This window comes from Pelecanus crispus, chromosome 10 (assembly GCF_030463565.1).
Source record: "Pelecanus crispus isolate bPelCri1 chromosome 10, bPelCri1.pri, whole genome shotgun sequence".
NCBI lineage: Eukaryota > Metazoa > Chordata > Aves > Pelecaniformes > Pelecanidae > Pelecanus > Pelecanus crispus.
This window is the reverse complement of record NC_134652.1, coordinates 21,442,705-21,469,582: the sequence shown is the minus strand read 5'-3', so window position 1 is coordinate 21,469,582 and position 26,878 is coordinate 21,442,705. Positions and strand designations below refer to the sequence as shown.

Genomic DNA, 26,878 nt, shown 5'->3' with positions numbered 1-26,878 from the left:
TGTCTGAAAGCATCTTACTCCCCAACAGCACCTAAAAGCGCTGTAAAACCAAGAACCCTTTCCTAACAGATCCCAGCATACACAGGCAGCCAACAGCCTACTATTAATGTATACAAGTTTTGACACTTTCAAAGAACCTTTGCTTCTGGAAGAGAAAGAAGGATCTGCTTTGGCTCAGAGACACAACTCTTCACTGATTGCAGAATCTTCAGGTAATGTCAAGAAGGTCTGAGATGGACAGAAAAATACCTGGACTCCTACAGCCTGGGATGCCTTGGTGGAGGTGGTTAAGAAATAACTCCTCATGTGTAGCTTAATCACATTTTCATCAAAGTTACTGAGACCAAAGCAGAACGCTCTGATGTTGTCAGCATTACAACTGAAGGCAGAACTGTGCTTTCCAAGAAGAAATAGTGTGACCTTGAAGCACTACTAGGAGAGGAAACTGAATTGCCTCTCATTGCTCCTCTCCAATCCTTATGTATTCCATTCAGTAAGACAGTCACCCTACAGATCCACAGCCATATTTGTGACACTTTCCACAGACCCCCACCACCTTCACAACAGGGGCTCAGGAGGGAATATTTCTCTAAGCATGATCATAGGCAGAATATTTCAGTTTGTACTAACTCACTCTACTCTCTGCTGTGATGTGTTTGGGTCACAAAGCTAAGTAAATGTAGGATGTGTCCTTTCATGTTTTGCGGTGTCAGCAACAGATGACACTGATGATCCATGTTCAAGACCTGTAAGGACATAGGGACAGAAATAAGTTGCTAAACCTGGGTCTATCCACTCAAAACAGACCATAGGAAATTTAGTCTGGAAAAGATCTTCTGCTGAACCCTCCCAGGAGGCTTCATTTTGAGACTCCGATTTGTACACAAACCACACGGTCTCAAAGCAGAGACTTTATTTCCTCTGTGGAGTGGGAGGATTCTCACACCAGCATAGCTAGAAGGCTGCTAATATTTGTAGACACTTATATTTGTGTTAAGAAAAGTAATCTTTCTCCGTGTGACACCACTATGCTGGTACAGGCTTTCTTGTGACATAATTATACCAGCACAGCATTCCTAATGCAGACAAGGCTCTTCATCTCTCAAGCTCACAGCTGCCAGTGTGCTGATAAATTGTCATATTAAAAACCACAACTCCAAATCCAGGAAAGCAACATAGTTTGTACAATTATCCTTCAATGCAAAGAATATATAGTTGGTTATAACAGTCTTTCCTCATTCCCTCACAGACACTTCCTTTTAACACTGTATACTTTCGATTTCATAGCTCTTTTCCTTGTTATCTCAAATTCCCCCTGCCCCCTCCCCCAAGTTTTTGGGAGTGTCAGACAGCTGGTGATTAAAAGTGAACCCCAGAACTAACAACAATTCTTCACAAGTTCAGCGTGATACATAGCATCTTTGGTACCACACAGAGGCATGGATATCAACATCTTCTTAAGTGGACTTCAGTTAGATGAGCAATGGTTTATGGATGTAGAATACACTGCCTAATCCTGCAGTTACAAATACATCTATCTCCTCTGGCTGAGATTCAAAGCCAGACTTTGAAAGAATGTGTATGCACTGTACTGTACACCTGCCAGAAGAGATAGAAGAAACAAACTTGGAGAAAGTAAACATTTAGAGTCTGTTAAAAGGAAGAGTTCTATAATTAAACGTGACCTGAACTTTATCTTCCTAATAGAAGAAATCACATCCATTTCAGCCAGAGTGCTTGAAGAAAATTAGAAAGATTAAGCTTATCAAAACATGCTACACTAAATAGAACATAGTCCTGATGCCAGCTGCCTCACTGCTTTTATACAAGAGTACCTTGAGGAGAGCCTCTGTGATGGGTACTGCAAAGATGCTGTGAAGCTTATATTAAACCTACCAGAATAAAGTTGTTGCAATGCCATTATATTCAACACAGATTAGCCACACTTCAGTAAGTGTTCTCAGCACTCACTAGGCCAAGATCCTCTAAAATCTTCTTGGAAATAAGATGGAAAACGTTGATGCAAAATACAGTGTTTTCAGGTGCTTGTAGTCATAAGAAGTACTTTTCAAGATCTGGTATTTTACAGCTGTTTAGAAACAGACTGCTAAAATAATAAATCCAATGTCATTCCTAATGTCTTTAACATAAACACAGAACTTGAGCTCTTTACTGGTATAGCTCATGTCTATTAATGCAGTGCAATGTAAAATTTAAAATGGTATGGTGTCCGTTACATAACAGAGGACACATCTAGGTATACTCATGCATGCCCTATAGGCAAACTATACTTAAGGTAACTGGCATAGGGAGTTAAAACTATTCCCAGAAAAAAAGGCAACAGAAAAGTGAAACACAGCCTTGCTTGTTAATAACTAGGTCTCAGCCAAAACTGGTGTGATACCTCCCATTTAAGCCAAAAAAGTTTAGCCATATCAACTGGCTCTGTTCAAATCACTTGAATTCAGTGGAATTAACTTCTCTACAGAGCGTAAAGCTATCAGGAAGGAGGAATTGCTCCCAGTGTTCTGAAACACAGGTAAGTCCAATATCCAAGCATCTGCAGGATCCTATATGTTAGAAAAGCCTGTATCACAAAAAATCCCACGTGTTCTGGGCATGCCAAAGATTCCACATCCATCCCTTACTGAATAAATTTCTTTGAACAACAGGAACTGATGGAAAAAGACTGATATTCCTACAATTCATGAATTTTAAATCACACAAAATTAATTCCTTAGTTTGCCACTCTAATTTACAGGGACACTCTGAAGAAACAAAATTGCACACGTTTTGTTTTTTATGTCATTAATGTCAGTATTTCTCTTGGCTGTACCAGGAAAACTGTTCTGCTTGTTTCATATTTTACCATTTTTCATGTTGCACTAGTTCTTGAGAGCCTGTATTTACAACGATTCATGTGTCAGACCAATTTGTTTCCCTGTGGTAACTTGCATCTTTTAAAGTTTATTCATAAACATCAAGCCCAAGAGGGACTCCTGTGATGACCTAGTCTAAGCTCCTGCATAATGCAAGAGAATCTTATGAACAAGTCCACAGTCAGGCATATATTTTGTGATCATGGAAGTTGATAGGACCCTACCCTGGGGTAAGGCTAAGTACAGGCACGTGCACAGGGTAACAATCTGAAAATCATTAAAAAGAAGCATATAGGTCACTTTAACACCCCAGCCTTCCTCCCCCACTCATCATACCTAATCAGTACTTGGGAAATACTTAAAGTAGCTTATGAATGGTACAGAAAGCTTTTATAATGTAACATTAAGTTCCTGTTACTTTATAGCAAGACAACTTATTTAACAAAGTATAAATCTTAAGTGTTATGCCCTAGGCAGTACATCTTTGCCATATTTCCTCCTCCCACAACCAAGTTCAGAAAGCCCAGTGCAAGCTGGTTCTCACTGATAGCACACTAGTTATCCCTAAAGCATTTCAGAAAACACAGAGTGGGTTTTGCCTGTGAACCCTCACAGCTGTTTGACAACGGGCCAGCTGCCACTTCAAACTAGCATTAGGGCATCATTCAAAGGCATAGTTTCATAAACACCCCAGATAGCAGCTTCCCAATTATAATTCCTTTTGGATGCTGGAGCGGCACGTTGTCAACCTTGCTGTCCCTTCTGCTCCCCGGAATGACTTCCGGCCAGTGTTTTCAAGTCAGCATATTATACTGAGCAGTTAAGCTACCAGCACTAACAGGTACCTCAATAACATCAGAGGTGCTGCCTTACAGGACTGTCAGTACATAGTGTGTTTTTGGATGGTGGTTCCCTCTCCACTGTTTAGACAAGGGGTTTTAAAAATTGTGTCAGAATTCCCTTCTGGAGCAGTCTGGGGAGCAAATACTTTGGTTTAGATACTAATCCTGCTTCTTGCCCTCTTTTCAGTAAATGCAACGTGACTGACGCATCTTCAGATGCGTGTTTCTATATTCTGCATAGCCTGCACCTGCTGCACACACCACAGAAATCAAATCCACAGCATCTCAATGCAGGTAGGAAGTCAGAGTAAACCCACAAATCATTAAACACTGCAGATGTTAAAGCAGTTCCGTAATGGCAACAGCAGGAGCATAGCAGGTACACACAAAAAAAAAAATCATTTACTGCTCCCTGTGCACAAAATTTTACATTTAGAAATAAAGAGATGTTTTCTTTATTCTTGCTATTATAAAGCATGGACTCTGCAAGCAGATACATGCATCCACTGACAGGTTCAGGATCCACAGAGTATTAAAAAAATTAACCACCTCAACAAACAAAGAATCATCATCCATCCATCCAAAATTCATCAATTTACTTCTCCTAGTATCAGAGCTAAAGAAAATGCACTCAGCAGACATGCTGACCCTTAAAAAGCTCAAGTACAGAAAATAAAGAGGAAAGCAGACCCTGGGAACACTGAAGGAAGAGACTGAGCAAACATGACTACATCTTCAGCTCACACAACCAATACCCCTGCAAATTAACCCAAAATGCATTATATTTGTAATTTAACATGACTGTGCCAGATCAGCTAGGGACAAGAATTAACCCACTGAACCACACAGGACAAATCAGCTGCACTTCAAATGAAGGGCCCAATCCCACAAGACTTGGAGATCTACTCAGCTCAGTAACACTATTGAGCTGGTAAAACACATGTGTAGCAGATGTCTAAGCAGTAAACTTCCTTTTAGCTTGATGTTTTCTTTCTTCATACTGATATTGACCTCTAATACTTATTTTTACTACCCTTAGAATTTGCTGTGTGCTATAAACTACATTGCCATATATCATGTGTCTTATTTTGTTTTACTTCATCATGTTAACCTACTAGAGTACTTTTTTAGCCTCAGGGATCCCAAACATTGCATAAATCTTGTGGAGAATTCACCCATCTTTATTGCAAATGGGAACACAGCTGCTCCTGGGGCTGAACAAAGCTTAACCTGCAACAGCAGCACCAGAGCACACAAGCTGCGAGACAGCACTGAAGACTTGATTTTTTACAAATTAGCAAGAAATATAGGGAAGGTACTATATAACTGATTACATTGACAGTTTGATAAGCGTATCTTCATGGAACAAAGCTGTTCTTGTACAGAAATGCTAAAAAAAAAAAAAATCTCTACTAACCATACATGCCTTAGGGCTTAATATATTATCCTTAAGGCAGAATACTCAATAGCAGAGCTTACTCTGGAATGTCTCAGCAGGAAGACTTGAAAATCTTACCTAATTTGCACTAAAAAGCCAACCTGATGGGATCAAATGATGCCTTGTACATTCCAGCAACAACATGCCATCATCTTACAGAGCCGTGTTTCTATACCCAAAGGGCAGCCTACACAAAATGATATGCAGACATATTTGACTTTGAGGAATACAATGGGTTAAGGAAAACTGCTCAAGAACAGTCAGAGATTATGTCTTAATGATCTACACTAGCAGAAAAAGCTATTCATGAAAATCCTTAAGCCTCATGTTTCTTTACCTCATACTGTTGCAATTGAAGCCATAAAAAAACAGCGTTCTTGTTGAAAGCCTGTGCATGCATTAAAGATAGCTAGGTGCTACTGATCAGGAAGCAGATCAAGAGCTTGTCCTGGAGATGCATATTCCAGGATAGCAGAACACGTATGCTGTCACAGCCTGTTTCCAGGCCTACTTTCAACTGCCCAGGGCCCCAGAGCACTGCGGGATGTAGACAGTACCACTTGGAATAGATCAAACACTTCTAAGGAAACAAAGGCAGGATCTTGTTTATTTAATGAAGCAGGATCTTTGCTTGCCAAATGCAAGCATAAGCCTTGGGCATTGCATATGCTAGGGGAAAAAAAAAAACAAACCCAAAGCAAAAAGCAATTTACAGGCTGCAGGTGCCTCCTGATGCCCTTCAAGATGTTTTAAGTTGATAACATATGGTGAGCCAAAACATTCTTAACTATCAGAGAGTCTCACAGCCCTCAGGGGGAGAGAGGAGCCTAATAACCTTTCTGTACAAAAGTCTGGATGCAGTCTGATGACCTTCACCAGCAATGAGTCACCACCTTAAGTAGGTAATAGTGTATTGGTCAAGTTGTAGGGATATACCACTGGACTGAACACACTTGAAATCAGTAAGGTTACATGAATTCAGAGGGCAAAGCTCAGTTCCTGTTTTCACTTTCTCTTTTCAGAAGTACTCAGTGCCATGGCACAGTCAAGTATTCAGGGAAAGTATGGATCAGGAGATCAGTAAGCAGAGATGCCTTGCTTGCAGAGATTTGAGTTGTTGGTGTCTAATACCTGCATGAAGGAAAGCATACTCAAATAGTAGTTGTTCAACTCAAATCCATTTATATAACAAGCCTAGAAATACTGGCAGCTGATTGATACTTCTGTTGATACTAAAAGAAGTTGTTAAGGTCTAGACAGGCCACAAAAACAATATTTTCAGTCAGATAAAAGAATTTCAGTAGAATTAGGAAAGGAGTTACACTGAGGAAGACAATTAGTATCTTCTGGTCTTTCTAGCAGATCCCTAAGCAGCAATGCCATGGGAGGTTTGAGCAAACTCCTTCACACCCACACCCAGATGGAAGAGGAAAATGCCAATTCATTAAAACTAGAAAAGTCTGAAGATAAATATTTTGAAAAAGAAGTTTATCAGGCTCAGAATGGGGGAGGAGGGAAACAGTCAGACAGATGCCACAAAATAGCCAGTAACCCCTGGGTCAGTATGTTAACCTGAAATAGTGGAGGTCTAGGTTCAAGCACCTTTCCCACACAGTCATTACCGTACATGTCTATATAGAATGTGCTTTGCTCTTCCATAACAAATCAATCTTGTTTTCATCTTAAAATGAAATGGACAAACAATTTGAACTTGAATGTTTTCAAAGACCGTTGATTTTGGCATCTGTGGCAGCAGCTGAAAGCATTCAGTTCCTTGTATCTTGTGGATTCAGACAAAGACGCTCATGCCAGGGCAAACATGCAGAAAAGCATGCAATACTATATTCTGTCTACAGAGCACAGTATTAGCTTCACAGGCCGAGCAATAACATTGTTAGGGAACTCTTGCTCACTGATTTGCTTTTGAGGAGACACCAATGAACAATAAGGAGTGGCTAATTTCCTCTTACAGAATGAACTCGCACTCAAGTGATTCAGGACATAGGCCATAACTGACAGCAAGTGTCCAAGTACAAGGTGGAAAGAACCAGCACCATCTAGTGCTCAGGAGCAGACAGAGCAAGCAGAATGTAAAGAATGTATCAACAAGTTTTAGGCATGGAAGTGCAGGATACACTCTTCCAAGAAGACTCAGGCTGCACTTATCTTGCACATAAGAAGAGACTCCACAGCTGGCAAAAGCCAAGCAGAAGTACCTGTCATTATCTCAGTGCTAAGACTTTATTACCTTGAAGGTCTTCAACCCAAGCTACACGGTAATAATAACAACAGTTTCCAGACTCTGTGACTGTAAAAAAGGTATGCAATTTTATCATTCTGGGCACTGCTTTGGAAAGACAGCTCAGAGAAGACATTTTATGTTTCTCCCTCCTTAATAAATGGAAAGTCTACCTCATGTTCCAAAAGACAGTTACCACTTTTAGTGACATACAAATGTTTGCATGCCCTCAGCTGCACTCCAGACATCTAGAAGTGTTAAACACAGATCAGACACTGCCCTCCACCGCAAAAACAAGACCATCAATCTTCTCCTGCAGGTCAATGCAATGCCATGGACGGTCTGTGATGTCCACAGCTCTCACTAAGTGTTTCCACATCACGCTGCTGAAACTACATCGCCTCATTCTTTCTAGTAGGACCCAGAATGACTTTATTTTGCTGCCATTTCCCTAGTCAATATGTGGAGTGCCAAATCCCAGAAACCTAAATAAAACCTTCAAATATCAACATAATCATGTATTCAAATATGCACAGTCAGTTATCAGCTGTAGACTTCAGGAGAAAATTTAATTACCAGCAGCAAACTTGGTTTCCTGCTGTTAGTTAGAATTGCAATTTGCATTGAATAATAGAGAACATGGAATGATTTTTAATGTCTGAATTTCTAATTTCCCCTCCAGGTATTTCAATTACACACCATCTCAACAGGAACTGAGATTAAAAGGCCACAAAAATAACTTAATTGGTGTTGATCCACCTGGGACACAAGCTATCACAGAGCAAACTGCTTTGCAGGCATCATTCACCCTACTGGGACAAGACAAACAAGCTGCCACTCCAACTGCTCTGTAAGACACTGCCAACAACATTGACAGACTCCCTACAGAACAAGTAGTCAATAATTACTGTCCCTGTAAGAGTTAGGATGCTCATGTTCCAATTCCACCTTTCTTGATTTCCTACTTGTTATGTAGCACAAACAAGGCAGTGAAATAGCTTCTACATAAACCCTGCACAGAAGTTCCTGGATGAGGCATTTTACTCTGCCCCAGTCTAACTTCTGGCAGAACGCAATCATTAGTCCAGTTTTAAAGGAGTCACTATTGAATGCAGGTCCCTTTCATAAGGGCAAGCTGCCTATATTGAACTCAAGTCTTTTAATTAATTGAAGAGCATCCCACAGACTTCTAAAGTTTTTGAAATTAACTTTCTACATGTGAATCAAGCATAGGCAGTCATCTTTGCTCTGGCCAAGTCTGCAAAAAGCCTGAGACAACAGTTCTGAAGAGGACTGAACTGCCTCAATAAAGAGAGGGCTGGTGGTGTTACTCAACTGGAGCACAAAAAGCAACCCAAAGGTGCAGTTTTCATCAAACTTAATTGGATCAACCTGAAGTCCAGCTGGATTGAAAACTGTTTTTTCAGTCATAAGAGCTGAAGTGACAGACATGATTAGATATTGGGGAAGAAGCCAAGAGGAAAAGGGAAAAACAAGATCAACAACTTCAGCAGCAGTTTCCAGTGAAATCAAATTAAACTTACCACAAAACTGCGCTCATTTTCACAGAAAGACACGGCTAAGAGCTGTCCCTGTTGACCTTGGCAGAAAGCACTGTGGCAAGCAATGGGAACTAGCGGTCATAAGTGATAAGGAGACACCAAGATGTGTACCATGAGTTTTGGTCAGGAATTTTTCATCAAGGCTGCTTTCAACTGTAACATACCAGTTTGTTGAAGTAGAAAAGGGCACATTTTCTTTGGACAAGAGCATTACTTGAGAATCATTTCACAGTAAAAATGAAGCAAAAACATCTTTTCCAGGAAAAACACAAAACAAAAGGTAGTCGCTGAGGGTATTTGCCCACTATGCAGGTGACAGATTCAGGTTCCTGGTCTAAACCCAGTGAAACAGAAACTTGGGTCTCCTACATCACAGGAGAGGATGTTAGCCAAAGATGTACCAGGTAATCCATAGAAAAGTTCTTGTTCATGTTTCTATCTTTCCCCTCTTACTCTCTGTGAAAACATCAATTGAATCCATTCTGAAGCAGAATAGAAGAATCTTCTTAAATGTCACCAGGTTTTCCACAAAGAAAAGATATTCTCCGATCAGTTGGTAATAAGCTTTGCCATATCTATCAAAAGACAACACTTCTCACCTCCTATTTTCTGAACCTTTTTACCACTCCCTCTCTTGACTCTGAAAACCTTACTATATCAGAGAATTATCTCCGACTCTGCAGAGAAACTTATCTCATAGCGCTGCAAAGACCAGAAAATAAAACTAGGCAGACTGTTTGCCACAGGGCATTAAAAGCATCAGCTTCCTAAAAGGTGAGACCTCAGGAGCATTTAAGCCATCAATATTCCTTAAGAAGCACAGGGACTGATCTCTGAGAACATCTTACACGCTGCATTACACCACTATGAAATGCACTGTAACCCCAGGCTAACGCATCATTGCTTTGCTGCCCCTAGTAATCAGTCCAGTCAGCTGTTGTTTCTGTTACCAGATCTGGACTCCTCTCCCAAGCAACATACAGTTGTTATTTCCATCCAGAAATACCAGCTGCTGTGTGACGATTACCCCAATTGGTTAAAGCCTTGCAACTGACCTCATACTACCCTGATAATTTTATAAAAGCACCCCACCACCACCTGCTAATGTGCATGGGAACAAGAGAGCAACTTGAATCCACAGCTTACCCTGCCATTCCACTTTGAACTTCACTAGCTGTGAGGGAGGAAAGCATGAATGGGTTAAAAAGGGTCCAGAAATTTACATAGCTTCCCCAGAAAAGAGGATAGAAAACATCTCTGCCAAAGGAGGTATTCCAGGAAGTTCTGCCACCAGATCTAACGCTGGTTTGACTGTAGAACTGTCCTGTAGTCTCTCATGTCCCTAGTTAACCCTTCTCCCAGCTGCACTATACAGCTTAGAAATGAACTTGATGAAACATGAATAACACACAATGCCCATCATTAGTTCTTGTTACTCAGCACAAAATCAATACGTGCTCTGTTACAGTGCAGGACATGCTGTTACTCTAGTCCCTGCACTGAGGAAGCGGCTCCCCCCACCAAGCTTTACACAGCATGCAGCAGAGGAAAGGTGGGAAGATCCCAGCAATAGTTCCAGCACCAAGGATGCTTAAAGCCTTAGCTATTGATCACAGAACAGGTTTTTGGAGGTAACTGGTACCACAGACTTTAGAAATCTTTGGACATTTCCTTGCTGGGAGATCTCAGACTCTCCTCTTTGCCAGATAAATTGGTATCAGGACACTATGGGAACATTTTAGGAATGCTGCACTCTGTTCTTAATTTTGTTAGTTAAAGCTCTGCTGCTTACAAACACAGTAAAATCCCTTATCTATATTTACAGCTATGGAATGTACTTGTACACAGGATCCCCAACTTAGTTAAGACAACTAAAAGAATCTCATCATCCCTATAGAAACTATTACTCCTAGTTTACAGTGGGAGAACTGAGGCACAATTAAGCAGAGATATGATCACAACCATACATCCAACACAGGGGAAGATGGGGAGTTATGGAAAAAAAAAATTATTTGGGTCCTACAAGATCATTTGTGCTCCCCTTCCTATCTGGCATCCATTTAAGAGCTATTCACTATGTGGGTGTTCTGCAGGCTGGCAACCACACAGAACACAGTAATTTCAGAACACATACAAAAAAGAAAAGGCATTTATGCCAAAACCAGCACAGAATAAATGTACTGTGAACAGAACGGGGAACTCCTCAGGCCACATTCTCCAGTGACGTCTGTGCCGAATCACATTATGTATTGACTGGCTATTTATAGGATTTTTCAATACTTGCTATCCACGTAGCAACTAAGCTTGCTACAAACACAAATGGATTTTGCTACACAAGGCAGGGAATACATCTCAATTTTGCAGGCAGGACAGACACTAAGACCAAATTGTTTTTCCAGGGAATATAGAGAAGGACAATGTCAAAACCACAAGCTAAACATGGATATCCTGGGATCTGCAACTATGCTGTGAACAGTGTCATTTTTTTTCCATACTTCTGGATAGCCTCTTTCAAATAGCACATGGCATTGCTTTACCAACTCCACTGAAGCAACAGCCACCTGCAGTTCAGGACAATTCTTTTGCAGCCTACAGTAATATAACCTGACAGGTTGGGCAAGAAATGCAGAATGACTATTTTCCCACCTGGAACCAGAGGGCAAACTCAAATCTGCAAGAACTCAACCAGGCCAGTCCACGGCTCAAGTTAATTATTTCAGATCACTGCCAAAATACATGGAATAATTCACAATGACAACCACCCAAGTGCTTTCACATCCCAGGTCCACAGTCCTTCTACAACAGTATTGTGCACAATCTTTGGAAAATGGTGCAGAAGATGTGTCACATTCAGACAGTGAATGCTACTTCCTAGATGTTCCATGAAAGCAACACTGTGAGCCCAGTGCCCTGCTGTTTGCGGGGCCCTGCCTATGAGGACATGGTGCAGTATAAGAAAAAGGAAGCGTTAACAGCACACAGTGATAAGGAAAACAAAAACAGATCTCTTCTCCCCAGGTGGCTTCCTGTGCATCAAACAGAATGCTGTGACTGAGTTATTGCAAAACCCTGCCTGCTGGTGTAATTGAAAACCTTGCAGCACTGCCCGACGCTGTATCAAGAGGGGTGTGCAACACAGGCATTTTAAGCCAGCCTGATTGGGGGGTAAGGAAAAGACCCCAAAGACACAGGTAAAAGGACACCTGCCTCCACAACAGTAACATTCAACTATAGGGACAAGTGTTCCCTGTGTTGTCCATTTAAAAAAAAAAAAACCCACCAAAAAACCACACACCACAAAACCACCCACAAAACCACCCCCCCACCCCCCAAAAAAAAAAAATTAAAGAGACAGCCTAATGTAATTACTTTTATCTACCCTATTAACATCACCAACACTGTGGGGAAACAGACAATACTAAGGAGCATGGACAGGTAGTCCACGCAGGAGAAACTGGCCATGAAGTAAAGCATGACTGAGTCAGTGCACTCACATAATTTTTACCATAGTCACATTTGTCTTCCTCCTTGTTTCCAGGAGCTCAGTCCTCAGGAATTGAGAGACAGCTGTGGAAGGACTAACCTGGTTCATCTTCCTCACTCCTTTGGTCTGACACTGCTAGTGGTGCAACAGCTTTTTTCTCTATAGATTCTGTCACCTGAAACCACCTCCAAAATATCCTGCATTCAAATCTATGCACTGGGATGGTCTCCTCCCAACTACAATCAGAACTGAATAAAGTGAATACAATTGCTCCTATGCTGCAACAGGGAACTTAACTCTAAATATACCCTGGAGACACCAAGCCAGTCCACAGGAAGCATTACATGGGAGCTAAAATGATTTTAAGTGTTTTTACATTAAGACTATGCTGACAGATCATTAGATTTTCTACCTAACAAAATTTCAACCTCTCTTCTGTAGCAGGTCATCTATTCTCTTAAACCTTTTTCAAAAGGTTTTGCTTTTGGATAACTTCCCCCACCCTGAATTGGGAAGGACTAGTATTCGTGAAAGAAATTACATCCAGATACTGCACACCCCTTTTCCGTAAGTTCTGTGCTGTGTTCTGTGTCAGCTTCTCTCATAACAACCAGAAAACCACATCAGCTTGGGAGACCACACAGCACTCCAGGCAGGGACCCCCCTCCAAACAGAAAAATCAAGGGACACGATGCATCTCAACTACTATTTTCATGAGGTACCACGGCAGCAGTTATATCCAAAACAAGGAACACCAAACAGTCTGTCAAGACCCATTTCCCAGTCTCGCTAGATAATCTGGCTAGTGTATCAGAATGCTTAGAAGTGAAGTGATCTGTACAGTTCAATTATCATTAATGACAACCGATGGGAATGAGATGATGTTACATTGAAAGTACAAGGAAATGCTGGCCTACCTGGGGCAATTTCAAAGAGATGTCTCCCTGGTTCATCAGGATTAGGTGGCAGCTCGTTCACCTGATTGCCTTGCAGCAGTATCAAACCCTGTAAGGGACACAAACACCAATGAAAGGGGAAAGGCCACGAAGAGGGCAAGGAAAAGAAGATAAACATAACAGACATAGCAAATTTAAGCCCCACTCTTCCAACTGAGTCCATCTCCTTTCTACCCTTCTGAGCAAGAGAAGATTGAGCTGGTCATGTACCTGCCTCACCTGTCCTTTTTCTCTTACACTGGACACCTCTGGTCAAATGACCTTTCCTCTGGAATAACAATACTCTGAGCATACATAGGTGATTCTCCTTGGTTTCCATAACTAACTATCCCTTGCAAAAGTTTCATCTCGCATTACATCTACTCTTCTTTCACCCTTTAATTTCTGGTTGCAACCTGCAGCAGCAGCTGAAGTTCTATTTCTAAATCTTTTTTTCTGCAACTGAAGGAAATGGCCCATTTTCCAGAGAATCTCATTACACAGAAGTTCCCAGGGACATACTGGAGGAGAGCAGCTGATTATGGTTTGCAAGGCAATGGGACAACCTTTTAGTCCAAGAGATTATAGTTTCCGTAGCAAGAAGTTTGAGCCCCTTTACTACCCAAGTTCAAATGCTGCCAGAAATCAGATTCATTTTCACCTTAAGCCTAAGCATAATTAACACAATGTATTCCAGTTCAGGAATTCTGCATAGCTGGTGGCATAGTATCTTCAATGTGAACAGAGTCATCTTCATCTATGGAAAAGCTGAAAAAAAGATCACAGGAAGCTCTTGTCCAGTAACATGGGTGGAACAAGAATGAACACACTATTTGGACCTCATTGTTTCTCCACTTTTTTAGTTTAATCTTTGACATTTAAAGGGTTTCCAACTAACATTATTTAGGACATACACTGCCTTTTATCTGTCTTATTGTGTAAGAACTGGGACTCTCAAGAGTTAAGCCATGAAGAGTGTAATCAGCAGTTCCTACTCCTGCACCAAACTGCCCTGTAATGGAAGCTGGGTCCAAACCATCTTTTTTTGCTGAGCAGAAAAAGAAGAAAGAAATTGTTTCAGTCAGTTGTTTTCATGCATATATCTAGTAAATGTGCACAGTTACATTCTCTCCAACCAAGCTGGCAACAGCCAAATCCAAGACATGTTGGAGCACCAAAACATTGGTAATCAGAACAAATCCCAGTTACACTCTTTGTCAGCGTCCAGATCCATATTACCAAGTAATACAATTAGCATCTCATGAGACAGATAATCCAGGATTTCAACTCATAGAAGACAACCCATCATATGACCTTTGTAATCTTCTCCATAAAATAGAGAAGCCAGATATGTTATTTTTCATTACATCTGTTATGGCGTAATTTCCCTGGCTTTGCCCCTTGGTAATACATTTTCCTACAGATGCTTTTTTTCGGAGAAACCACTGTAATAAACCAATAAGCCAGCTTGTATTAAATGTAAATGAATTAAGTTTTACTCTTTTCTTTGAACATAGAACATTCAAAAACTACTACAAATAAATTACCAGAACAGTAAGGCTTGAGAAGGAAAACACTTCAGCTAGGAAATAAGCTCCGAGTCATGGAGGTTTACAAGTTGGCATTCCAGTTCTGACAACAAACACTATTAAAATGACTCACTACTTTGAAAGGATCTGTTTGTTGCAGACTGAAAATGTCTCACAAGTACTCAAATTTGTTCTTCAGAAAACAGAACTCAACCTACCATGTCACTACAGATTCAGCAACCTGCTTCCCTGTTTTGCCATCCCTCACTGGCATCAGGCTATAGACCTTCATTTAGCTCCTCTGGACAAGCCAGATCAACATTCTAGAGCAGGGAATCCCTGTTATCCAGAATGTATGAAACTCTGCTCCAGTTAATCACATACAGCAGGCCAGTGCATAGTTAAAAGGTAGAAATGCAAGACATCCTGAATGTGGGTATTCATAGTCTATAGAACAACAAATAATACTCTGTATCAAACAGATCTGCATCACCAGCCCAGTGTTGCTACTTTAAAAACAAACAAAAAAAAACCCCAACCCACCACAACACACAAAACCACAAACCCAAACAAAAAAAACCCACCAGACCCAAAACCCCAAAAGTTCCAGAAGCAAAATTGCCCTGACCATATTACATATATGCTGAATGTTCAACAGTGCAGACTATTGCTGTTCCTTCTACAGAATGTAAAAGCAAAAATGATCACAAAAGAAAAAAAACTCTTAAACAAGCCAGATTTTGTATTGAGGCCTTCAGTTTAGCTATCCTTGGTTTTGCTTTGAGGAAAGCGTGCATTTACATTTCTATCTCAATTCTCTTTCCTTGCATTTAAAAAATAAAAATTCTGTGCTTAGTGTGGCAGCAAAAGATGGGGTTGGATGTTTTGTAACACATTGTAAAGTTCTTCATAACATATTTGACATATATTTGAGAAATCAAGATTTGAAAGCTGCCTAACAGCTGCCTGACACTGGTAGCTAGAGTGAACTGTGAGCAAAGCATGCTGAAACTAGTGGAAGGCTCCTGGTTCTAGGCTACTCAGCCCAGAAATCTATTAGTTGCCAGGAGACACAATAAGAAGGAAAAAGATGGAAGATAGAAGTCAACTTTTATTTAAGAAAAGGAAAAAGGTAATCAAAAGAGATATTAAACAGGGAGGTACACATGCTATCCAGCAGTACCTTCCCCTGTGCCCCATTCTGCAATAGGCTGTGCTGTGCAGCCCAGGACAGCTTCATGCAGAATGCACAAGTTTTTAAGTCATTTCATAGCATGCTTCTAGGAACACCATATTCAAGAGGTAAAATGAACAAACCTGTTATATGCTTGCCTTACCACAGAACAAAGTTTCCTGAAGAGAGGGGAGTAAAAGAAGTAGCTCCTATGCCAACCTGAGGCTGAAGCACATGGGTAAGGGCACGTGGATAGGCGGGAGGGTCACAGTTCTTTGTTTGGTCTTTTAAAAAAAAGCTGCTTTATGAAAAATAGAACCTAAAGTTTTAATACTGCACACAGAAACTCAAACCCTTCCCACTTCTATGAGTACATGGAACATCTCTAGGGAAGTGGTGAAATGGCAGTGGTGAAATGGCAGCACAAGCAGAAGAAATAAAATATCTAAGTTGCACAATTGAAACCAGAAAGGATTTCAGAATATCCTAAGACAAGAATGCCAAGAAGCCACAACAAAGGACCCTGAAAATCACAAAGCTGGCCAAAAAAAAAGCAGCCTTTAAGGTTGTTTTGTTGGTTTAACTTAAATTTTTGAGTTTATGTATTCTCAGCTGTAAAGTTACATTTCATATCATTATCTTATTAACACAAGATAGAAGTGTACATGTAGCAATAAGAACTAGTGCTGTATCAGACAATTCCAGCTGATCAGACTCAGAGCTTCAGGTATCATTTGAAAGCTGGTAATAGTTGTTTTCTGTCAGAAGATGTAATCTGCTTAAATGTTAACAGCTGCTTTCCTTTGAGGACCAATTTATATTTTGTAGAAAGAAAAGTTGTTAAAGAGACAGTAACACTCTCTCACTCCCTCCCCCTTTAAGGTACATTCCTCTCAAGAAACCCTCTAAGCAAAACTAGCCAGTCTCAAAATGGGTAGTGCCTACAATCCAGCACAAAATAAAACTTAGGCCTTCCTTATCCAACAGTATAAAGCATGCATAAATTCCCATATAAAACAGTTACCTAAACCTCACATTTATAATCAAGCAGAACTCAGGACTCTGAATCAAGCCCTGTGTTACTTGAGAAAAAGGCACACTTTTGTGGAGGGTTCCTTCCCTCAGCCTCAATTAGTAAACTTGGCAAATAAATATAGCCAGGTCACACATATTTTAGGCAAAACCCAATGATATATATGCCAGCTTTTTGCTGGTTTATAACATGGAATAGCGAAGATGTACAGCAGTATATACAGACCAGGAGATTCAGAGTGTGTTTACAGTGAAGAGCAGGAGCAGTTCACACAAAAGTGCTGTCAAACTAAAGAGTTTCAGAAAGCCCATCTTTCTGCAGGGAACTGAAGTCAGTGATGAAGTCAAAGGGTTAAACCAAAATCTCACACTGCAGTGCCTTCCTTCACTTGTTTGCCTCAGGTCACCCTTCTGCAACAAAACTAAGCAAATGGACTTTCTCCATGCTTGAAGCACCATACGGCAGGATGTCACCTGCCCCGCTTCAGTGAGACACACCTTTGGTACATGAGGGTGAGGTGTACTCTAGAACAGATTAGAGGCACATAAATTGCTTGAACTAACACATTAAGCCAAAGCATTTCCCAGTCAAAATACACTTCTTTTTGATCCTTTTCAGAACATATTTGATTTCATATATTCTCTAGAAAGTTCTCATTGAAACAACTTGTTTCTTATTCTCATTTTAACCAGCTTTGATGAAATGGAGAAGAGGAAGTTCACTATGTAGCAGAGCTCATTAAAAAAAAAAAAAAAAAACACACCACCACCACACACACAAAACATCAGAAAACCCACAAAACACCACACAAAAGCCAAAACCCAGAAAAACAACCACAGACACAGGATAGTGGAAGAAATGCAGGACTTGCTGCAAACACAGTGGCAATGGGGACTGTATACCAGCATAGCTACTTTGTCCTTACCAGTGTACATCCTCATTCAGCTGTGCAATGAAGTTGCAGCAAGTTGAGCTGGTAGCATATCAACTGGGAGAAGAGTAGGGAAATAAGAGAACTAGAAGAATGATTTTTCAGAAAGGAAAATTGAGGGATGCTTACTCTACCTATGAAAAACAAGAAAAGCCTGCAACCTAGGCCCATCTCTGGAAAGTATTTTTAGGTCATAGATGCATATATAGCAAAGATCTACAGATCAGCTTCTTGTGCATTTCTCTCTGCACATGTCAGCAAATTGTGCTGAGCTCTTCTATTTTATATAACCAGTCCTTTTAGGGGACAAAATGTTTCTCCAGAGAGTAACAGAGTACCTAGCTCACAGCTGTCCAATCTGCCTGGCACACTATGGAGAACTCTAAATAAACAGAGCTGAAAAGGTAGAAAAAACCCCACAATTCATCTTAGCAGGAAGGGTGTATCAATTCTGACAGTTGCTGTCACTGGTAGAAAGTCATTACTAAATTTAAACAGATTGACATGTCCTTGTCCAGCAGCCACTCAGGCTGCATTAGAAATCTTCCTTGGGAATTAATGATGGATTAAATCAGTTTAAATTCCCCAAGGTCTAACGATAAATACCAAAGCATGCCCCAGAAATAAACTTCAATTCAGGACTAAGTTATTCCTCCCTCCCTCAAGCTTTGGGAGCCTGAGATGGCTGAACAGCTCAAGGGGCAGGCAATAGGTTACAGATCTTCCAGTAAGCTGGAGGTGCAAATCCAATTTCTGATGATAGCATCACCTTGCATCCTGCTGGGGCCTTGGTGCTTTGAGGGCAAGTCTTTAGAGGACAAGTGTTCATGTCTAAAGGTATTACCGTAGTCCTTCCTAACAAGGCCAATTGAGAAGTCCTGCCCTATACCAGGCTCTGTGGAGCCAGGGTTTGGTAAAGAAAAACTGTGACACAGGAAACATGAGTGGAAAGCTTCCTTTTCTTGACTGAGTCCCTCAATAAACACAGTTGGTGCCAGAACATTGATCATCCTAATTCTCATACCATTACCTTTAACACAGCACTTTAGTCATTGTTACAAATGCTTACAAAATAGGAGGTGGGCAATAGCGGGGCTCAAACGTGCCCTCAGGTAAGCATTTCTGAGTCCCAGGCTAATGATGATGAACTGACTACATGAACATCTTGATTTTAGCTGAATATGGAACAAAATTTCTACAACAGCTTTATACCAATGAATTACCTCTAACCCTGAATTCTAAGGATCAAATAGCCCAAGCTAACCCATGACCAGACTTGGCCTTAGTCTCAGTGAAAGAGATGGAAGTCATATTGCCTCGTATTTAAAGTAGCCTAAGGATAGACCCCCACAGTTCAACTGGTAAGTCAATAATTGTCTCAGATCCTCATGTCTCAGGCCAGGAACAAAGAGCAAAATGACAAAGGAAGCTTTCCTAGGTGTTTGTGAAGAACTTTCCCAGAGCTACATAAGCATGAACTTGTAGAAGAGCTCCCTTACCTCTGTTGTTCATCATCTAGACACTCAATAATAGTTGTGTCAATAGTAGACAAAAAAGGTGACTTACTGGCTCAGGCTGCCAGCAGACATTTCTGCATCAGCTATACTCGAGACTTCTTTGCAACCTCAAGGGCTAAAAAGCCAACCCTGTCACTCCAGCCACAGCAAATGATCCTTTCCAGAGACTCATTCTAAAACCAGCACTTAGGATCACAAGATGGATCTACTGTGCCACAAGACATACCCAACTACAAGTTTTCTGCATTATGCCAGTCTAACAACTAAGTTGTCTGTGTCACAATTCTTCTGTCTGTAAGATACTGACAATGTCCCTGTAACTGCAGCTGCTTCCACAAAAGGAAACCGAATCTATAAAAAGAGTTCAAGATCTTTGAAAGAGTTGTATAAGTAAAAAGATGCTTTTTTTTTTTTTTTTAAAGAGGATTTGCATCTTTAAGTTATATTTGAGAGGCAGAGGAATGAAGACTATTGCATCCAAAGCCATCCATGGAGATGTACTCTTCATATTTCAGGCTGGAGAAATGTCAGAACAGCTACACCGGTGTCAGTGGTTGACAGGAACAGCCACTGAATATTTTAAAGATGGAAACTGACTGGAGAGGTAGTGAAGGCAGAGAATAAAATTCTTTCCCCCCCCCCCTCACTCCACAGGAACCTCAATGCTAGCCTTTTTTCTGGAAGCATCATTTCAGTTAGTGCCACCAAGCAATATGGAGGGGGGGTGGGGAAGACAGCATCAACAACATGTAGTAGTTAACCCTGGATGCACTGAGCTGAAACAAGAAAAAGTTACTTGACTTGCTATCATTTAAGGCCATGCAGGTCAGTTACTATGATCAGTTAACATCCCAACACTGGTGGAATTACTGCTATGCAATCACTTCTCCACCCCAAGTGACAGGAAAAGGGTCTGTTCTTAGACCACTGGAAAAAAAAGGTTAAGGATCGGACATTCCTGAGCTTCACCAATACCTGAGAACACTATAAATAAAATAGACGCTTTCTGGAGCTGTGTAAGCTTCAGACTGTTTCATAGTTTTTAAGGCAGATTAGTAGGATACCTAGCCTGGGCTACCACCAATGCACTGGCACTCCTGCTCTTTTTGCTCATTTACATTCTCTCTAGGCTCAGAGCAATACTAACATTGTGCTTGCTTTATATTTTTCCAAAAAAAAGGAAAAGTGCATGCAGATTCTGAGAGAAATAAATAACTCACACCTTAATATTGATCTCTCCTGCGCTCTTGACACTCCCAGATTTCCACCTGTCAAAAACAAAACAAAAAAACCCCAAACAAACAACCACCCCACACCCAACCGAAAAAAAAAACAAACAAACCACCAAACCCCAAACAAACCCACAAAACCTTACATTCAAATAAGATTCCACATTAATTTATTCAACAGTCTGTTTTGGTCACAGTGCATTTTTTATGAAAAGAATGGAAAGTTTCTCACTAACATTACAGGAACTAGATTTTGTTTGGAGGAATATTTTGTGAATAGCAGCCCTTAAAAACTTATAGAGTCCGCACTGGGAAATGAACAGAACACTTCCAAAGCTGAATACATGTTAGAAACCTCTAAACCAAGGCTATAACAGATTTCTGTATTTTGCCAGTCAAGCTATACCTACAAATCACATTGGACCAGAGTGTTACAGGAGCACCTACAGGTATGAGTAACAACAGTCCAGCCTGCATATTGCTAATGGAGTAGATGGAACAATGAAGTCTGGTTATTTCAAAGGTTTTCCAGGTGTTGGCTGTCTGTTTCTGCAAGGAAAAAACCACAACAAAACAAAGTCCTCTTCATTAGCACCTAATAATCTCCACAATGACTTGAAGAGGGATGAAATTCCAGTCTGTTTCATATGTAAGCACAGCTTTACTCCTTCACCTTGCGATCACCTTACATTGGAAAGGAAAAACAGCCACCAGGTGGATTTTACTGACAAGAAACACTCAGAAAATTTGTGGGTAGTCTGAGAGGACAGAGATGTGCAGGCTTATGCAGACCCCTTGGAGAGAATGTCAAAATGTCCCACTACTACTAGATATTACCTAACAGCTAGTTAATTCCCCTTACCTACTTCAATGAGTATTCTCCAGGTATGCAGTGTAATGAATAAAAATATTCACTAAGTTTGTGTGCCTTGACCCCCCTTCATATTACATATGCAGCTGCCCTGCTACTCTCACTTCCCCTTTTGGGTGTGCCATTATGAAGTCTGTTATGCAGAGATCACATTGTTGCTATCTCTTCACTGACTAGAATAGAGTTGGCTCTAATCCTCTAGTAGGCTCTCTAGGTAGTGCTGCAGAACAGTATCAGGGCTCAGTTCCTGTTCCCTACCTAGTAAAAGGATAAGACTATGGAAGGACACAGTGTAGGAGAGTACTTAGCAACATTCATACCGAGTGGCTTATCCAGAGTAGTTGCAAGTTTTAAAATGAAGGAAAAACAAGTCAACAGAACACGATAAACTTTCAGCTCCCTTCCCTCCCAATGCTATTGTCCTACATTTTGACTTTGAGGGTCACTGAAATTAGAGGACACACTGAAGGCATTCCTAAGATAACAGGAAAACACTAGAAAGGCAATACAACAAAATTGCAAGTCACAAATTATTCCAAAATGGTACAGAAATGTATCATATACAGCATCATCTTTAGAGTCCAGTGGCCAGAACACACTCTAGAAAATTCTGCTGGTTTCTAGAGTGCCAAATTTAAACCCACTGCAGATGCACTAAAGCCTTTTTTCATACCAAGTCAATACTGAAAGAAAGGCTAATGAATTAGCTGCAGAGCAGCTTCTGTTCCTCTGGAAACTGGGGACGCATGCTACCTCCTACCCTGGGAACAGAAACAGACCCAAAGCTACTTTAAAAACCAACATATATATTGACAGAGTTAGTAGGAGCATCAAAAGCTCTTTGCAGGTGAGTCCTCCCTTCCCCCTTTCCTCATGGGGGCACCTGAGAAAATACTCAAGAAAAGCAATGGCTTAGAGTTCACCCTCTAACCTTTGGCACAGAAGTCAGTCTGATGGAATGGACTGTACATCTATGTCATATGGCACACAAACATACACACCTTCAACAGTACTCAATCCACTAAGACCACAGAATAACTCCTTTTCACTCCAGTAAGCCTATGCCATTCTCCTGTCATTAGATTACAAGTCCATCTTTTCAGCATTATTTTCAAGGAAATAATATCTACAATTCCCTCTAAGGACCTGGAAGTGCAGGTTTTCGCAAAAATAGGCAATGCAACATCCATAAACAAAAAGACATTGTTTAAGGTTTCTCTTTTGAAACATCATCATATAAATCTCACTTGACTTCGTCAGATAAACAACAAGAATATGAACCTCTTCCAGAGTACATATAAAAAAATCAAGTAGGCAGAAGATCAATGGGAATTTCAGTGAAGCTATTGATTTAGTTTTTGCACACAAGCTTGCAGGCCATACCTAATATTTAAACCGGAAAGATTTAAGAGAAACACGAGTATGTTTAGAGCTGAAGGAAATTAGGGATTAATATCAATTGATGAAAACATCTACATAGCCTGTAACAAAGATCTCCCAGGGTCACAGCTGTCTTCCTAAGCTGTGTGGGCATGCCTGTACCATTGCCCCTTCATTCCAGAGAATCCCAAGCAATAGCTATCTACAGGCTCCAAAAGTACATCTCATCTGTGGGATGCTTTGGGACATGGTTTAGTGGGCATGGTGGTGTTGGGTTGATGATTGGAATGATGATCTTAGAGGTCCTTTCCAAACTTAATGATTCCTAGTTTTTACTTTCATTATAAATGATCCAGCCACCAAGCCAGGAGGCATGGGGTTGCTACTCTACCCTTAACTGGTGTAGTGGTGGTGGACTTGGTAATGTTAAGTTAATGGTTGGACTGGATGATCTTAAAGGTCTTTTCCAACCTAAATGATTCTATGATTCTAGCTGAAGTCAGATGTGAATCCTAGTTTGCAGCCGTTACAAGAATAGTCAGGGCATGGTCTTGCATCATCCTACACAAAATGGCTTCCCCCACTGATACATGTATGGCAACCCTGTCCCCAAAAAGGGACAGAGTTAGACAAACCCTTTCCAACATGACTACCTGAGGCAGCTCCTTCCTCATCACATTCACCGATACAGTTCAGAAGTGCCTAGCTCTCCCCATGCATTCTATAGGAAGATAAGGTGCTTGTCTTAAAAGTGCAAAATCCAGCTGTTGCTTGCCGAGTCCTGAGCAACAACAGGTTACATCATTGAGTTCAAGTCTCTCTAGCCTTTACACAGCAGGCTATCCATAATGATGGATCAAATCCCTGGTTAGGTAAGTGCAAGACATAAGATGCAGCCAACATCCTCATGCATCTACCATGCATTTATCAGGCTTACAGGGGAAAATTAATTTCTGTTCTCACTCTACAATGAAATTTATGTGTAACAGTTAAGCACGCAGCTGTATCAAGCAGTTTAATAATAGGCTATAATGACTGTGTGGATGGTGATGATATTACACAAGCTGTCTATCACTGTGTAATGTCTGTACTGACTCATCAGGAGGCAGCAGTACAGGGACATTGTCTGGCTTATTCAATTATGTTCCCTGTGTTCAATGACTCTAGTTAGAGGCCTGACAGTCAAAACAATGACTACATGAAATATGCTGCATAATATACTACAGCAACTAGGAAAGCCCTCAGCTCAAATGCTGCAAGAATATTTTACAGGCATATTGAAGAACCTGAATAATATTGAATAAGAAATTCTTTATCTTGGCTGTAAGCTTTATCCTCCCCACCCCACTAAAGCATTGTAGATATAGAAGGGTCAGAGAAGCAGAAAATCATCCTGAATTGAGTGCTGAGTCCAGACCAACAATTGCAATGTCCTCAGCTCTGCATTTACCCTAGGTGCAGCAGCACTGTCCTCTCATAGCTTGTTTTAAAGAGACACATTTAACTGTAAGAAATTGGTGTTAGACCAGCAACACACTCACAAAAGGCATGTGAAGCAGCAAGAAGTTAGTTAAAAATTCTATTAATTAATTCTTGGCTTAAGAGAGACATACTTGTGCAATGTTCACTTTATTAAAAATTGTTTAAAATACTCACTACCAAAAAGCTGCAAGTTAAACATGTCATGTGTCCATGGGAATGTTGCATGGTGACTGTCTATTACCCTTTATCAGCAGCAAACTGCCCTACAGCTACTCAGCACATAGTTAATGAGAATCTCCTATGTCTTTTGCAAGAATAAATGTGCTTTGGAAAGCATTCTTGCACACACTTGTTGTCCCATGGACAAACTGATACAGCTGATCTAAACTTACCATTTTAAGTAGCCCTACTGTGGTTCAATTTATTCAAATATAATTTAGTAGTTATTAAATTATCTAACCACTAGGTGACCTCTTCTCTCATTGCTAGCTCCTAAACATTCTGATCCTATCCCTTTCCTCTGTTTTTTTTTTCCCATGGTCTGCTTTGGGATGGCTCTATGACACTGTCCAATGCATACTGCACAGCAGGACTCAACCAGCTGTTTCCACCAGAAGTGTTCTTCTCTTTCATTCATGCTCCATAAAGTCTAAGAGTTTTGATAAAGGCAAACTTCATACAGTTTAATTTTGTTCCCCCGTTGTAGAAGGTCACATTTTTCCCCAGTCTGCTAAATTAGTTTTTGCTGTCAGACACACACTCCTCCTTCCAGACACAGACAGCACAAAGCCTTGCTGTGCTGGTTTTGGCAGGGATAGAGTTAATTTTCTTCATAGTAGCTAGTGTGAGGCCATGCTTTGGATTTGTGCAGAAAACAGTGTTGATAACACAGGGATGTTTTCATTATTGCTGAGCAGTGCTTACACTGAGTCAAGGCCTTTCCTGCTTCTCACTCCACCCCACCAGCGAGTAGGCTGGGGATACACAAGAATTTGGGAGGGGACACAGCCGGGACAGCAGACCCCAGCTGACCAAAGGGATATTCCATACCATATGACATAAATTCTTTCTCCTCAAAATTTGCACAGAAAAGCAATAACCCCCAGGCATATAAAAAACATGCTAAAACACATATTACAGCACACCCTCAAGTCCTGCATGCTGGCATGTAACAAAACCAACATACTCTACCCACACAAGCTTGCCTTAAGTGGCTGGCTCACCTCTTTGCTTAACAATAGACTATTTGGGAGATAATGATTCCCAGCTGGCTAAACAAAGTTTTTCACTCCTGCCCTGGTAATCTGGAACTCCATAGCTTTTCCTGTCAAACTCTAGTCTCATAGATCACCATACTAATATTTGGAGGTCAGCATACCCTAGTGGGTAAATAAACACCTTCTAACTTTCTCCCAAGCTCTGCTTCTTGCCCGAGTAGTAGCTAAACGTCCCTGCAACATCTCTTGCCTTTGAACCTCCTTAATTGTGTGTGGTTTTGGCGAGGGTAGAGAGCAACTGAAATGAGCTGTCAATCAAAGCAGTGACTGACTTACATGGAAGTCACAACCAATATGCCCTACAGTTCTCTAGTCATACCTGAGGTTTAGTTTCCTCTTCATCCTTATAATAGAAGAGCTGGTCCCCACGCAGCACAAACCACCGCTGCTGCCAGTTCTTCATAATGCTCCTTTGTTTCTTCAGCCAGCCACACTTCAGCACACGTTCTTGAGGGTTTGGAGATGCAGGTCTGGAGGGAGGCCTAATCTGTTCACCCATCACTAAACTCTTTGACCGGGCTGAAAAAACAATTACAGAGTAAATGAAACAAAGAAATAAGGATAAGAATGCACAGAGAGGCTAAATAACTGTTCCAGACTTTCTTCTCAGACATGGACAGACCATTATATGCATGCTCCCTCTCTGAGTAGGCACTTGTTTTTCAGGGTGTACGTTCAAGTTCATGACAGTCAAACACAAGACAAACATCAACCTTTTGGTACTACTCACTCTAGCAACCTTCTAGGTGACATGATACCTCCACCAAGGCTCCACTGTTCATACTACCTTTCTTTGTGGCTAGTCATTACTGCCTTCCAGCCCTACATGGAAATAATGATATTGCTCTCTCCTAAAGGGATATTTACACAGTGAGGATGTGTAGTGTGGTGAAGGGGGACAGAAAAGGAGAAAGGAGAGAGTATAAGAAAATATTCTCACTCCACACACTACCACTACTGGGGTGATTAGCCAGTGAAACCAGCTGCCACAGGGCAGGGGGCAGGAAGAGATTCAGAACTGACAAAAATTCCAAAAGGGAATAGGCACATATAGACAACATAGCTATCCAGAATGA

General features: G+C 40.9%; 1 protein-coding gene across 1 annotated transcript in view; it reads right to left on the bottom strand.

Moving 5' to 3' along the window:
* Positions 1-26,313, bottom strand: part of ARHGAP22 (Rho GTPase activating protein 22) — a 134,291-nt gene extending 107,978 nt beyond the window's left edge. Inside the window, exons 1-2 of the mRNA XM_075717579.1 lie at positions 26,122-26,313; positions 13,362-13,449 (exon numbers count right to left, since the gene is read on the bottom strand). Of these exons, the coding sequence (XP_075573694.1) occupies positions 13,362-13,449; positions 26,122-26,301 (268 nt within the window). The 5' untranslated portion in view covers positions 26,302-26,313. The remainder of the gene's footprint in view (positions 1-13,361; positions 13,450-26,121) is intronic.
* Between the last annotated feature and the right edge of the window lie 565 nt (positions 26,314-26,878).